Raw genomic sequence first — 13,670 nt, forward strand, 5'->3', positions numbered from 1 at the left:
GATCATATATATATTTTTAAGGAATGAAAGCTGATGCTATATTTTATAGCCAGTTTCTGAGAGGAAGTTATTAAAAGGGGGTTTTTATGTTATTGTTGGGTAACAGAGAGAGGTTTGGTAAAATCTTTTTCTTTCTGTCAGCATTAACCACCTTGTATTTAATGGAAGTATTAGTCTGATATATGCACTAAAATGAAGACATTTTTGAAGAGGGGATGCCCTATATAGTGAGAAACTGTAACTAAACACTAATAATATAAGAATATATTAAGCTAGAAAAAAACTCTTCCAAAGTAAAATCAAGGAAGGAATCCTGTCAATGGCTTCAGGAGACAACACAGAGCTCTCTCTTTAACATTGATGTCTGTAGTTCTTGTTATGATTTGTATTCTGAGGAAATATTGGATTTCCATTTGGTGAAGTCAAAAGGTAAATTCATCTGAAGGAAACTACTATCACCTAAACTAGAGTTGGAGCTTCAAGTTCCCTCTTTTTCTCCCTTTCTAAGGTTGGATGAATGGTTGAAAATGAACTGCCAATTTTTTGAGTGCTTGTCTTTAAAAAATAAATCTTGTTTTAAATTAATAATCAATGTCTCTTGATCTCAGGGTATCTGAACTATTTAGCTGGTGAATGTTTTCCCCATCACTGCCTTAAATTGTAAGCTAGCAGAACAAATTCCTTTGATTTGGAAAAGCAGAATTTGCTCTATTCTTTCTGGTTTGTAAAGGCACAGACTGTTTTTGAACATAAGAAAGACGACTTCTCTCTGGCAGTCAAATCCCGAGATGAAGCCTTACGAGAGTGTCAGAAGATCAAGGGACAGATGGAAGCCATGGAAGAGAGAGAGAGACATAAGGCAAGGAAGCAGGAGTTAAAAAATGTGACAAATGTGGCAGCCTGTGCTATATAGCCTTGCTCAGGCTCCAGCATCATATTTGTAAGTTTTAGTACATCTAATTAACCTTTGGTTTCTACTTGAACAAACCCCACTGCTCATCTGGAATGTATGTAAAATATCCTCTGCTAGTCTCAAGGTGTTATGGAATCCTCTGCAATATTGCTGCTGCATTGCCACATTTTTGGTTGACAGCCATTGGTAAAGTAGATAGACTATGTCAGTAGGAAGGAGGTATTGAGGAAAGTAACCAGGGCTAATCCATAGAAGATTTGGTTTTAACAGTTAGAACCTGATTCTCTTCTCTCAATGTAGGTCAGGTCTCATCTTGCAATTGGTGGAGCTGATACCGGTGTAAAGTAGGAATGAGACGGGACAGCCTCCAATTTTAAACCTTTGCCTAATAGTATGGGACGGTCTCCAGCATGGGCAATTGGTGCCGCCTTAGGACGGGGGCACATGCCACTGCAGCGACCAGTCAGCAGCTTGGGGGTGGGAGACTAACTATGGCTGATCTCGCTGACCCTGGAGAGGCAGAAATGAGGGTGCCCCTCGTGGCCAATTGCTGTGGCCGCTTCCAGGAGTAGCTGCAGCTGCTTCTGGGAGCACAACAGTGCTCCACTCCCTAGCCAGCGCTTGCAGGGGGGCACCGGCATTCCTGCCGGCCCCCCTGCTCATTGCCTAAGTGATGAGCATGGCCAGTCAGGGGGTGCACGTTTACCCTCTTGCACCTCTTACACATCACCACTGGTCTCCAGGCAAAATACAACCCGCTAAATGTTTGACTTAAAACTGGACAACACTATAGCATGCTATTAGAGTTCATGTCATGCTCTCATTCCTTAGGTCAACAGGAACTGAAGGCCAAAAAAACCTCCATGTTCAACTAATCAATTAGTGTGTCATTCTTAGCCAGAATGGCAAGTTGTTCTGATGGACAAATATTTTTATATGATGAAGAGAAGGGTGAGAAGTGGAGAGAAATCCAGAGAATTTTTTTTCCTGTCAGGGTGCCTCCAAATGTACTGAGGGAGACCAAATATTTCCAGAGCTTGAGGGAGCAGAGTATGACCAAAGTAGTCTTTTTTGAGTTAACTTATTTTCCCCTGGCCTTTGCTTGCTGTCCTGTACTTAGGTGGCAAATTTACAGCGCCAATTAAAGGAAGCAAAGGAGAATAATGACAAAGTGGCAACCATACTGGAGAATGTGTTGGTTTCTCATAGCAAGATGCAGGCAGCTCTGGAGAAGGTACAGACCGAGCTGGGATCTAAGGATTCCGAGATCACCAGCCTCAGGAAAGATAGGTAACTGAAGTCCTTCTGGTTTTCTATGTTGCTATAGCAAAGAAACAGCAGGGTCAAGGGAAGAAATAACTTGATCACTGCCTTTTTTCTGAGGTTCAGGCAAGAAAACTATACAAGATTGATAAGCGAGTTTTTACTGAACCAAAACCTAGTTTCAGAATTCCTGTAGCTTCTTGTAATATTACATGGAAGAAAGGAGGCATAGCAACGAGCTCTACTTAGTACTAGTGGACTAATTACTTTATTATACATCTAGTCAACTCTGGAGGGGTTTTGGTTGCAATGGATGGTGCTGATTGCAGATGCCAGGACCCAACTGATTATTAACCAAATTACCTCTTTTAACATGTCTCATCTTCACATGATGCTTGGGAATATGTCGGGTGATATGACACTATTGGTTGGAGCTAGGTGCATTATCATGGTGTCATCAGAAGCAAAACAAAAATTGGTAGTAGCAACTAAACAGAATTTGAATATTAGTCCCATTTTTTAGTTTTCTAACAAAAAAAGAAACTAAATAGCTATCCCTCTGGGAGGAAGAAAGTGAAAGGTGGCTTTGGTGTTAGTTTCTTGCCTTTTCTTTAATCTGTCACTGCTTTCATTTGCAGAACCCAAAGCCAACAGAAAATACAAAGATTAGAAGCAGAATTGGAGCAGTGCCAGGCCAAACTGGTTTTCATAGAAACCCAACACAATAACCAGGTAGAGACCAAGTTTTTCCAGTCATAGCAAGTAGGTTTCATTCTGTGATACTGAACTACCATGTTCTCTTGGAAAGTAGAATGTGGGGGCATGTGTTCTACTAACTTATTAAGACAAAAAAAAGACACAAAACACTGGAGGAATCATTTTACAGAAGATGTAGGAGCCAAGTAAAGCCCCCTTTCTATACCAGGGTGCCTTGAGAGTGATAAACATCTGACTGTCTGAACTGGATACAGAACATGTATGCATAGACATGCATTTACTGTGCCTCAGCTATTCAGTAACTACCTATTCCCACAATGTTACCTTGTGGTAAACGAAAGCTAATTCACATCCCTTTTTCATGGAGTGCTTAATTACCACTGTTTAGCTATCATTTACAATGGGGTAAGTGTGCATGCTGGCAGTTACTAATCACTCCATGCTAATCACTTGTTGTTTGAGTACTGCAAAGAAGCTTTGAAGCAAATCCTGCCCCATGTCTGTGTGTAAAAGGATATTTGCCACAATGTAGAGCCTTGAAACAGAACAATGTATGAATTAAGGGTCTGCATCAGGCAAATAAATATGTTCACAGCCTTTACTTAATGACTTAATTGTTGTGTAGGCAGCTGGTGATTAGAGTTCCTCTCCCAGTAGACTAACACTGAGTAGGACACACATCATTCACTTTTAATGGGGCAGTGGTGAGAGAATGAACACCCCCACATTTTGCCACGTGGAGGTGTTCATTCACGTAAATCTGGAGTTGGATCTTTCTTTACCCTTCAGGTGGGGCCACTTCGTAAAGCACTAGAAGCTGCAAGAGGTGACAACAAGAAACTTGCCATTAGTTTGGAACAAACTCTGCAAACCAACAGTACCCTGCAGAGCAAGCTGACCCAGACCCACTGTGAATTGGACAGTAAAGAAATTGAGTGTCAAAAGCTGATCATTTGCAGGTAAGAATAGGTTTGAGGCACCACAGCTGAGGAAGATTGTCTTCCCAAGTCTAATGGCAGGGCTTATAACAGGGGTGGGCAATTATTTCAGGTGGAGGGCTGCTTAACAAGTTTTGGTGAGGTGTCAAGGGCCACAAGAGTAACCTCACCCCTTGACAAGTGCCCTACTCCCTGGTCACCATCTTGTGACTGGAAGTCCTGCCTTCTAACCCCTGACCTTTGCTTCTGGGAGTCTTTCCTCTTGCCCAGGAAGTACTCCTTTTGGGGCAGGAGGCAGTTTGCTTGTATATTGTGGGCGGAGTGTGTGGTTGGGGGAGTGTTTGTGGGGTGGGTATGGTGCAGGTGTGGTGTGTGGGGGCGTAGGAGGGGTGTGGGTGTGAGAAACTTCTGGGTGTCCGTATGGGTATGGTGTGGGTGGGTATGTTGAGGGTAGGGTGTGTATGCATGTATGGGGAAGTGTAGGTGTGGGTATATGAGGGTGTGGAATGTGTGTGGTCAAATCCATGTGTGTATGTGGGGCCTGGGTATGGTGGGGGATGCATGTAGTTGGTGTGCATGGAACAGTGTTGGATGCGTGTGTGTGTGTGTGTATGGAGGGGGTGGGGGAGTGTGGGTGTGCATGTATGGGGGCTTCTCCCCTGCCTGCTCATTGATGTGGCTGAAAGCCAGCCCCTCCACAGGTAGGAGGGCGGGGAAGGGGCTTAGCACTGCCTGCTTGGCTCGCAGCATGCTGTGAAGGGCAGGCAAGCAGCTGCCACCACCAACAGAACCAGCAGCAACAACAGAAGTCCCTGCAACAGGGGAGGGGAGCAGGGAGCCAAGCCTGGCACTACCAGCTCTCTTATTCTCTGTCCCACACCTGCCTGGCGGGGCTGCAGCAGAGCCTGCACTGGCTCCTGCTGTTGTTGCTTCTCTCACCTGCCTGCCCAGCAGGGCTGCACCAAGTACACACTGCTCCCCCTTCCCGTCTGTCCCTGCTTGCCCATAAGGGCTTTGTGTGCTGCCAAGCTTCTTCATGCCCCCAACTTCCCCCTCCATCCACACACACTCTCCAGACCAGAGTGAACTGCAGGCAGAGCCCCATTCCCCTCAATGCTGCAGCTTCCCCTCCCTACCTGCTGCCAGGAGGTCCTGCTTGTGCCAGGCAGGGGAGTGTGTAGATGGAGGAGGGAGGAGAGGTGTGAAGGAGCTCAGCAGTTCACAAAGCCCTGATGGGCAGGCAGGGGCAGCCTGCACTTGGCACAGCCCTGCCGAGCAGGCAGGTGAGAGAGAAGCGACAGCAACAGGAGCCAGTGCAGGCTCGGCTGCCAGGTAGGTAGGGGAGAGAGACCAGGCTTGGCTCTCTGTCCCCCCTCCCCTCTTGCAGGGGCTTCTGTTGTGGCTGCCAGCAGCTGCTTTCCCAAGTTGCTGGAGGCTGGGGGAGCCCAGCAGTTCCCTGGGCAGTGGCAGCAGCAGGAGTCATACTCAGAAGATGTGCTTGCTTGTGGAGGAGGCTGGGAGCGCAGCATGCTCTGCCTCGGGCAGGACTCAGCCCCAGGCAGAGCGCAGCAGGGGCAGCTGCAGCCAGGGCTATCAGTACGAGCAACATCCTTGATATTGTTTCATGAATCCAGCAGTAAAACTACATGAATGTGCTGTTTGCCTACTGATGCAGTTGCTTCTTCGGGCTTTTCTTCCATGTTGGAATCCTGGAGTTGGAGCTTAGAATTTCTTCATGGGGGATGGTGTGAAGTAGCCCCAAATGAAAGGCCACAACACTATTGAGGGCTGCCCATGTGGTACATCCTCCATGGACAGCCTTGCAGTGCCACCATAGTTATATTGGCAACAGGGTAGCCTTTTTTTTTTTTTTGTCATGTGGAGGGGCTAAGCTGGAGATTACAAGCTGCCTGCCATTGGTAGGCATAACTTTCTTTGACATGAAGTACCACTCTACCATGTTCTCATTCCTCTTGTCTCACCTACTGGCACTGAGAAAGTTCCCTAAAGCAGAGAAACTCTTTTTATCATTGGCCATTTCATCAGTATTGGCCCTTTGGAGTCAATGCTGGGGAAACAGGCATGCTCAACATGGAGGCTGAGCATCTCCCTAGATTGCTATGCTTCAAAACCAAAATAAAGTCTACGGGTTGCATAATTGTTAACATGCTAAAAGAAGGCACATGCATATCAAAGGAAAGAATGTTGAACCATTTGTCTTTCCTACTGTTTTCTTTTTGGACCATACTTCTAACATGTATTAATCCACTTGTGATCAACTTTCTCTCTCTCAAAGGCAGCAGCTAATTGAAGAAGCCAAGACTGGGGAAAAGTTGTATTCCGAACGCTTGGAGTCTTTGAGGAAGCAATTTCAGACTGAGCGAGAAGCTACCAAGAAGGCGGCCCACAGAGAATCAATTGAGGTGGGAGAGTAAGATTTTTCCAGTGGCTAGATTCCAGAGAAGATCCCTGCTTTACAACTTCAGATTGTCAAATAAGGAAACAAAGGCAATTCATGACACCACTTGCCTGTTTTTCTGTACGATCATGTTATCCTAAAATGAAAAGATAACTCTGGTGCCTGTGGCACAGTTAGAGATGGCATCTCTTGTTTTACCCCTTGAGCTGGAGTAACACATGAACAGTTAGGATATGGTATCTGGAAAGGATCGCAAGGCTATCACACAGCATATACCCTGCAGCAGCAACTTCAATTTATTGTACAATCCTTGTGACATCAGGATTGTTTGTGAAGAGTGGAGGCAGTAAACAATCTGTGCTGCTTTGGGCTTGGAGGGCTAGGCTGCAGAAGGAAATATGTTCTTTGATCACAGAAGTATTCAGGAGCCCAGGGTTAAAACCATGCATTGCTTATGAACACAAAAGGGATCTAGTTTAACAGATACCTTAGGGTACCTATACATGTGACAAACCTCTGCTCTGATAATGCTAATTAGCACATGTCTGAACAGACTCAGTTAGTCAAATGAGCTTTAGTTAAAGCACCTCCACTGCAATTTAGAAGTGCAGGATGCTGAATACACATGACACTGCAGGCACTTTAATTAGAGCGGCTGCTCCAATTAAATCACCCTTACACCCCCATCCCAGAGCACGTATATAGATACCCTTAGTTTCCTATAGCTGAAGTGTCCTTTCAGGACACTCTTTCTAATGGTGGTAAGAAATCCATCCCTCCGATTACTCTGTCTTTAACAGCAAGCACAAACTTCCTTCTCCTCTGTGTCCTTTAGCTGAAGAAAGCTCTTGATAAAGCCTCCTCCAAATCTGCTGAAGTGTCTCGGACGAACAAGGAGTTGCGGCAGAAGGTAACGGACTTGGAAAAGTCTCTGGACAACTACAGGGAGAAGCTGAAGAGCCAGAAAGCTCAAATCAGACACCTTTTGGCCTCCAAGGCCAACAACGCCCAGAACACAGAAAGGATAAAGGTTTGTATGGGTGCTTCATCCCACTGAAATAGTCTGTTTATGTTTTCTTACTCTACCAAGTAGGTCCCAGTCTGACCCCATTGATTAAAGGCCTGTCTGCCAATATGGAAAAAGTAGGGAACTTTCAGTTCAGGAACTCAGGAGAAATTAAAACCTGACAGTAAAACTGGGTAATGCTTGGCCTTTGTTCCTTTTCTTTCTGTATTAAATGTGTTGCTATGATGTCATTCAGTAGCTATCTGGTGACACCATGGCAGCATTATCTCCTTTTACAATCAGTAGGCTGGAGAATGCATCTTTGTCAGAGTCAGGTGGGAGCAGAAGCTAAGCAACTTCTGGTTGTGGAATTTCTCTCTTTACCTTCATGAAGGTCAGTTGTTAGAACATGCATTAGTGCTGGTACTTGTCCCTCCTCTCTGCCTTAAAGAAGATCCTCGGTACTGGGCCCCATTGCAACTCTTTGGGGAAGGTGGAGGAACTGGCACAGTCAGCACAAGTGTGGGTTGCTTCAGACTTCATTCTTGCGATGTGGATGGAAGTTTGGAGTATCCCAATTTCTGTTCCAGATAACAAATAAGCTGAAGGTGGTTCATGCTGTCTGGAATCATTGAGAGCCATAACATGGATCTCCTGAGATTCTCATGTAGTTTTTAACATTTTCAGGAGATTGAATCTGAACTGAGGCAAATGGAGGTGATCAAACAGCAATATCAAAAGAAAAATTATGAACAGGTAGTTTTCAATTAACTTTCTCTTTTATGTGAACTAGAATCTGCGTGAGGGTCACTGAAATCTCATTATTGTGCTGTCTCTAGTCACAGAGCATCCAGAAATTTATGACAGAGTTAACAGGTTTGCAGAGTGAGATGCAGATGTTAGCCAAAAACCAGTATGAAGTAGAAACACAAAACAGACAGCTGAAGACCCAGTTGGAATTACAGCGGAAACTGCGACAGCAGCTAGAGGACCAATGTCAGGTAAGATGCTTGTAGATGTGGAAAATAATGTCCCATTCTGGAGCTGAATGCTTACTTGTTATTAGACTCCTATAGATGGAGGCTAAGTGCTGGTGACTTCCTACTCCAAAGTGTGCTGTTCAAATCTTTCCCTACACCTGCTTATTAGGGCATGGATGGTAGTTTGCTGTGCAGTTTAGGATCTGACTTGCAGGGAAGGACAAAGGGAAAGGTTGTTTGTTTTTTTTAAATTCAGATTTCTAATCTGGAGTCTTGGCTTTTTTATTACACGAGTTGAATATTTTTATGCCCTGCTTCAGAATAAAGGGAGGAATCTCTGTGACACCTTTCTCCTTGTGTAGAGCCTGGAAGAAACAGTCAAACACCTGAAGAAATGCAAAGAGGAAACTGAGCAGAAACTGAAAGAAGCCAGGGTAGAGTCAGAACAGGCAAGTACAATCCAAGAAAGAAGCTACGCTTTGATAGAATTGGCCTCTGAGTTGTCATCCATGGTGGATTGGGCTCTCTACATCTTAAAAGGTGGGATTTTTGTTAAGTGGGAGTAAAGATGCATCCCCATTTGATTTCACCCTGTATGACTGATTCTCAACCAGGGTGCCACTTAGCCCTGGGGTGCCTTGAGATCCTTTCATGGGTGTTACAAGATGCCACACAATGTTAGTACCGTTAATTTACAGACATGAATAAAATAAGCCCAGAGATTTTCAATAGAAATCCATAGTGGTAATCAGAGTTCTTTGCCTATTTTTCTGTAGGCAAAAGAAAGAATGAAAACTAGAGCTGGCAGTTCCATGGGGTGCCTTCAGTCTCAAAAGAAGTGCCTCAAGTCTTAAAAGATTGAGAACCTCTGTCCTCTATATCAGTTACCCCATAGCAGAAGACATTTTTCAGTTTAGAGTTCTTAGTATTCTGCACAGGCCATTTGGTAACAGGAAGGTCTTACCACAGCTTGAGGTTGTTTCACCTGGTTCAGTGGCTGATATCAATGTAAATCTATTAATTTGTTAACGGACTTCCTCTGCGAGCTGCTGTTGTGTCATTTTGAATGATGTCACACCAAATCACATCTTCTTGAAGATGGAATCAGATTCAGACCAAATGAAACATTGTTGCAGTGATGATTGTTTTACAAAGGATACCTCTGCAAGTAAGAGAGTAGGTAAGGTCCCCACAGTTCAGGGCACATGGGCCATAAGTAGCACAGACATCTACTGTGTGTGGCATGTGAGCCCCAGACACTCAAAAGGAAGCACTCCTGCAAGAGAAAGTGTCAGGTGTCACTATCAACGGACAGCTTTAACCTCCCCTGGCCCTGCAGCTACAATCCAAAAATGGGCTTTGGATCCTTGCTCGCCATATAAACCTGCAACAGAGCCAGAGAAGGATTAAGCTGGCTTTTGGTGGTGACGTCTCTTGCACAGCATCCTTCCCCTGTCCCATCCCCCACTTGCCAATGCCCTAGGACACAAACTCCATCAGGTGTTCTGGGTGGGGAGGAGAAGATCAGAACAGCACTTGGTGAGGATCAGTACTTAACCTGTGGCATACCAGCCACTACTCTGCAGTATTTCATAGCATTTGTTTATAAGTCTGTTCAGAGCAAAAAGCCTTCATAATTCAAAAGGTAAAACAGGGACTATAAAAACGTTATAGTATTCATCATTTTTTTTAATGTTTTCAAAACATTTCCATGCAAGGGCCTGGCTCGCAAATAGTTCCTCAGAGGTTTTCTGTATTTGGCCTCTATTTTCTTCTCTTCTCCACCTTGTTTTAGATGCTTTTTCCTTCTTCTTAGCCCTGTCTTTTTCTTGGCCAGTCCCAGCAAGAGTCTCATTAGTAATTTAGTAAGGGCATAACAGCAGCATAACGTACAATTGTACCATCACCTTCAGTGATACAGGACCAAGTGGAAAAGCTGTCCAAGTGTTGTGATCTGTACTTACATATACAGGGATCAGAGCTGGAATTCTGCCTCCAGTGTGGAGCTCAAAACTTGATCTTGCTACTGGTTGTCTTTCTGACTCTTACCGTTTTCTCTTTCTCAGATCACAGCTAACCTGGAGGAAGCTCATCGCTGGTTCAAATTTAAGTTTGACAGACTGCAGCTAGAGCCAGTAAAAAACCATCAGCTGAAGATCCCTAATGAAAATAGTTATGAAAAGGAGGTAAATAAGTAAACTGCTTCTCTTCAAGGCAGGGCAGCTTGAAGAGAATCAGACAGTAGGTGTGGCTGGGAAATAATGGTACTAATAATCATAAGGAACAAGCATTCCCTACAAAGAAACAAGTACTGGTAGTAGCTTAGGAAAAGTAATAGCAGGTGCCCTCTCTGCAGTGGCAATTACTTACGTCAGAAGAAAACCAAACACTCCTGTGTTTGGATATACCTAATCTGCATATATGTATTTTCTGGAGAATTTAAAAGGATTCAACCCTACTATGTCCTGTTGTAGACCAAGAGAGTTGTTATTTCCAAACAAACAGAACTTCCCCACCTCTAATGGAAAAAAGAGCCAAATTAGAATAAGTTTAGTTTTTCATGTTAAAGCTAGCTAACAGAATTTCAGTTTTTTAAGCTCCCTGTTATTCCATCAAGCATCTCATTACCACAAGAAAAACAAAAGGTCAAAGTCAGCCTCATTCAAGTATGTAGCTTGTTCGCTGACCTCTTGCTTATGGATGCAAGTAGCATGCCTTATTTAGTAGATAAAATACATCCACATGGGGATATGTTGGGCACAGGAAAGGAACTACAAGGGACTTGTTTCTCCACTCTGCCATAGCTGCTATATTTCTGTCTGGTGCTCTTTTCCCTAATAATTCTACTGAAAATTAGTGCCTTCCTTTTGGACTTCCTTTTCCACAACTATGCAGTCCCTTGCCCTTTTTTTTTTTTTTCAGACTCCTTTTTGGAAAAGGAAATACAAAACTTTATTTATGTAAAGATCTAAGAGACTTGTTACAAATGTAGCTATCCCTGCATTACTATTTAAGCTAGCTCTAAAGACGTACCTTGAGCTGTTGAAATATCTCTGTTGGATGTGCAGAATGGTTCTTTTCTGGGGAATAACTCAGTTTGCATGTTATCCTTTTAACAGGCCCAGAAGGAAGAAGCAATGAAACTTCCTAGCCAAGCCTCCCTAAATCGCTGGGAGACCAAACAGCAGCTCAAACTAATTGCCAGGAAGTATCAGTCTGAGCTGGACAGGAAGTGATGTCATGTGACCCATCTGATCCAGCCTAATCTACCACCTGTGAACAGCATAGTTTCTGGCCAGATCATCACATTCTGGCAGCAGATGTACTCAGGGTAATCCTAAGCCTAAAGCACCTTAACATACAAGTAACTGCATATTTATGGAGAAGACTTTTTGAGTGAACATAAACAGAGGCCTTGTCACCTGTGCGTTTGAAGGGGGCCCTGCAATTAAAACAGATATGGACTTGCTAGTTAGTGCACCAGTGCACAGACAGGTTTTTGTATACTTAATAGTGTTATATTTAAATCATATATTTTGCTTCTGATTAACTTGTAAGTCTCGGCTATCCAGTACTACTGAGACATCATTGTCTGAGACCCAAATTACCATTTCCCCCTATTTTAAAATGATGGAACTAAGATTAGCCAAAGCTATTTATAGCAAAGATATTCTCTCTAAAGCAGCTGTATAGGAAGCTTTACCTCCCAGCCCTCATTTGAGTTTTGACAGCTTAAAATTAGGCCTGGGTTTGCAAGGCAAGCAGGTGTTAGCAATACTTTGAGAACCCAGAATGCTCTCAAGGGGATTTAGCCTCTTCGGAATGGTCTGTAACATTCATGGGTTAGCGAGAGTAAAACTTCCTGAGCCAAGGTAGGCACGTGTCCATTGCTGGGTGTTTCTGATTTGTGGGATCAGTTCTCAGCTGATAAAAATGACTCTACTGCTGCCAACAGCAGCTGAGTCTAAGCAGTGAGGAAACAGAGATGTCAGCCCATTCTGGAACCCTACCTATTTGCAAGGTACATGGGAGGGGATCATGGTATATAATCAGGGCCAGTGTGATTAACGTAACTGATTCAGCCTGTCCCACTTTGGACAAAAAAGTCTTAATTTTTATATCTCAAAGGAAAGAAGTTTTAAATACTAATGTCTTTTGCTTTGGATGGCTCCTTTGTTTCACTGCTCGGCTGATAATCACTTATGACCATCCTACTCCTCTGGCTGGACTTTACAGCATAACCCAGCGTAACAAGATGCGTGCTGTGACAGCCCTAACTTCTTATAAATTATCAGTACTGTTGGCATCTGACCATGTGGTGTTCTTTGCTTCTGCAGAGCCTGAAATGAGAGACTTTGCCTTCCTATAGGATCAGGTCAGGGGCCAAGCACAGTTGGTGCCTAGTTAATGCTACCCCAGCCTGCTTATAAACCTGCATTTGTACCACATGGACTTTAAATGACAATAGCTTGCTCCACTTAAGTTAAAGAATGATGCTTGTTAACTTCAAGTGGACTGCCTCAAAAAATCCTAAAATCTTGTTAATACCACTTTGACTTTCCCCTCCCTAGATACCATTACGGTGAAGAGATGCCATACAATTCACATCTCCTCCCTGTATTTAACTGGATAAAGTGAGAACAATCTTGTTTATCCACCTCATAGCAATAAGTCAATAGCAAACCTGCAACTAACTCCTGCTTTTCATAGCACCAGACTATAAAGCAGTCTTAACCTGAAACCAACCAAGGAATATTGCTTGCTGCCTTATCTTTTTCTATAAATTAGATCTATTTCATTAGGAAATTAATTTTTAATTATAAATCACCGCGACCTTTTTCTGTAAAGGGCAGAAAACGTTCTTCTCTCAGAAGCCCAGCAAAAGGCACAAGTAGAAATGGTTCATTGGAGGGGAGAAACTGTGCCAGATTCTGGCATCCAGTTTCTTTCAGCAGTTGTTGCTGATCCATGTGTTTAGTGCATTTTCCTTGTCAAGCTTCATGCTGTCTCTTTTCAGCTACAGGTCTCTGGAGTGCTGTGTGTAAATATAAGTGTAATCCAACCCTGTAGTTTCAATAGCCATTAAATTGTCTTTAATTTTTTTGTACAAAGTTGCAACTTGAGTCATTCTGTTCTATGCTTCAGGCCTCCTATTACTGCTTATAACTTGAAATGTGAGAGCCCCTTGTCCCAAATTATGATTTAATCATGGGAATCATAAGGCAAAATATAATTGTAAATATTGCTTGTATTTATTTTCATCCTTTTCACTTTCAAAATTGTCTAGAGTATGGGCTATTACTTACCTACTATTGTAAATCTCACTTGGTGGTGAAAAAAGGCTCAGGAAACTATAATATAAGAGGTTTTTTCCTAAGAGCTCCCATCAGTACAATGGAAGAGTAGCTGCAGATGAGAGCATTTCCCAAATTAG

The 13,670-nt window shown here is 43.4% G+C and overlaps 1 protein-coding gene across 1 annotated transcript in view; it reads left to right on the top strand.

Annotated features, from left to right (window-relative positions):
• The window catches only part of CCDC150 (coiled-coil domain containing 150), a gene marked incomplete at its 5' end in the record, with an annotated part of 49,553 nt that extends 36,216 nt beyond the window's left edge, over positions 1 to 13,337 (top strand). Inside the window, 11 exons of the mRNA XM_019522881.1 lie at positions 731 to 859; positions 2,034 to 2,203; positions 2,815 to 2,908; positions 3,683 to 3,852; positions 6,128 to 6,254; positions 7,086 to 7,280; positions 7,944 to 8,012; positions 8,096 to 8,257; positions 8,599 to 8,685; positions 10,303 to 10,422; positions 11,356 to 13,337. Of these exons, the coding sequence (XP_019378426.1) occupies positions 731 to 859; positions 2,034 to 2,203; positions 2,815 to 2,908; positions 3,683 to 3,852; positions 6,128 to 6,254; positions 7,086 to 7,280; positions 7,944 to 8,012; positions 8,096 to 8,257; positions 8,599 to 8,685; positions 10,303 to 10,422; positions 11,356 to 11,472 (1,440 nt within the window). The remainder of the gene's footprint in view (positions 1 to 730; positions 860 to 2,033; positions 2,204 to 2,814; positions 2,909 to 3,682; positions 3,853 to 6,127; positions 6,255 to 7,085; positions 7,281 to 7,943; positions 8,013 to 8,095; positions 8,258 to 8,598; positions 8,686 to 10,302; positions 10,423 to 11,355) is intronic.
• Between the last annotated feature and the right edge of the window lie 333 nt (positions 13,338 to 13,670).

This window comes from Gavialis gangeticus, unplaced genomic scaffold, assembly GCF_001723915.1.
Source record: "Gavialis gangeticus isolate Ggan-Ray unplaced genomic scaffold, GavGan_comp1, whole genome shotgun sequence".
In the NCBI taxonomy this organism is placed as follows: domain Eukaryota; kingdom Metazoa; phylum Chordata; order Crocodylia; family Gavialidae; genus Gavialis; species Gavialis gangeticus.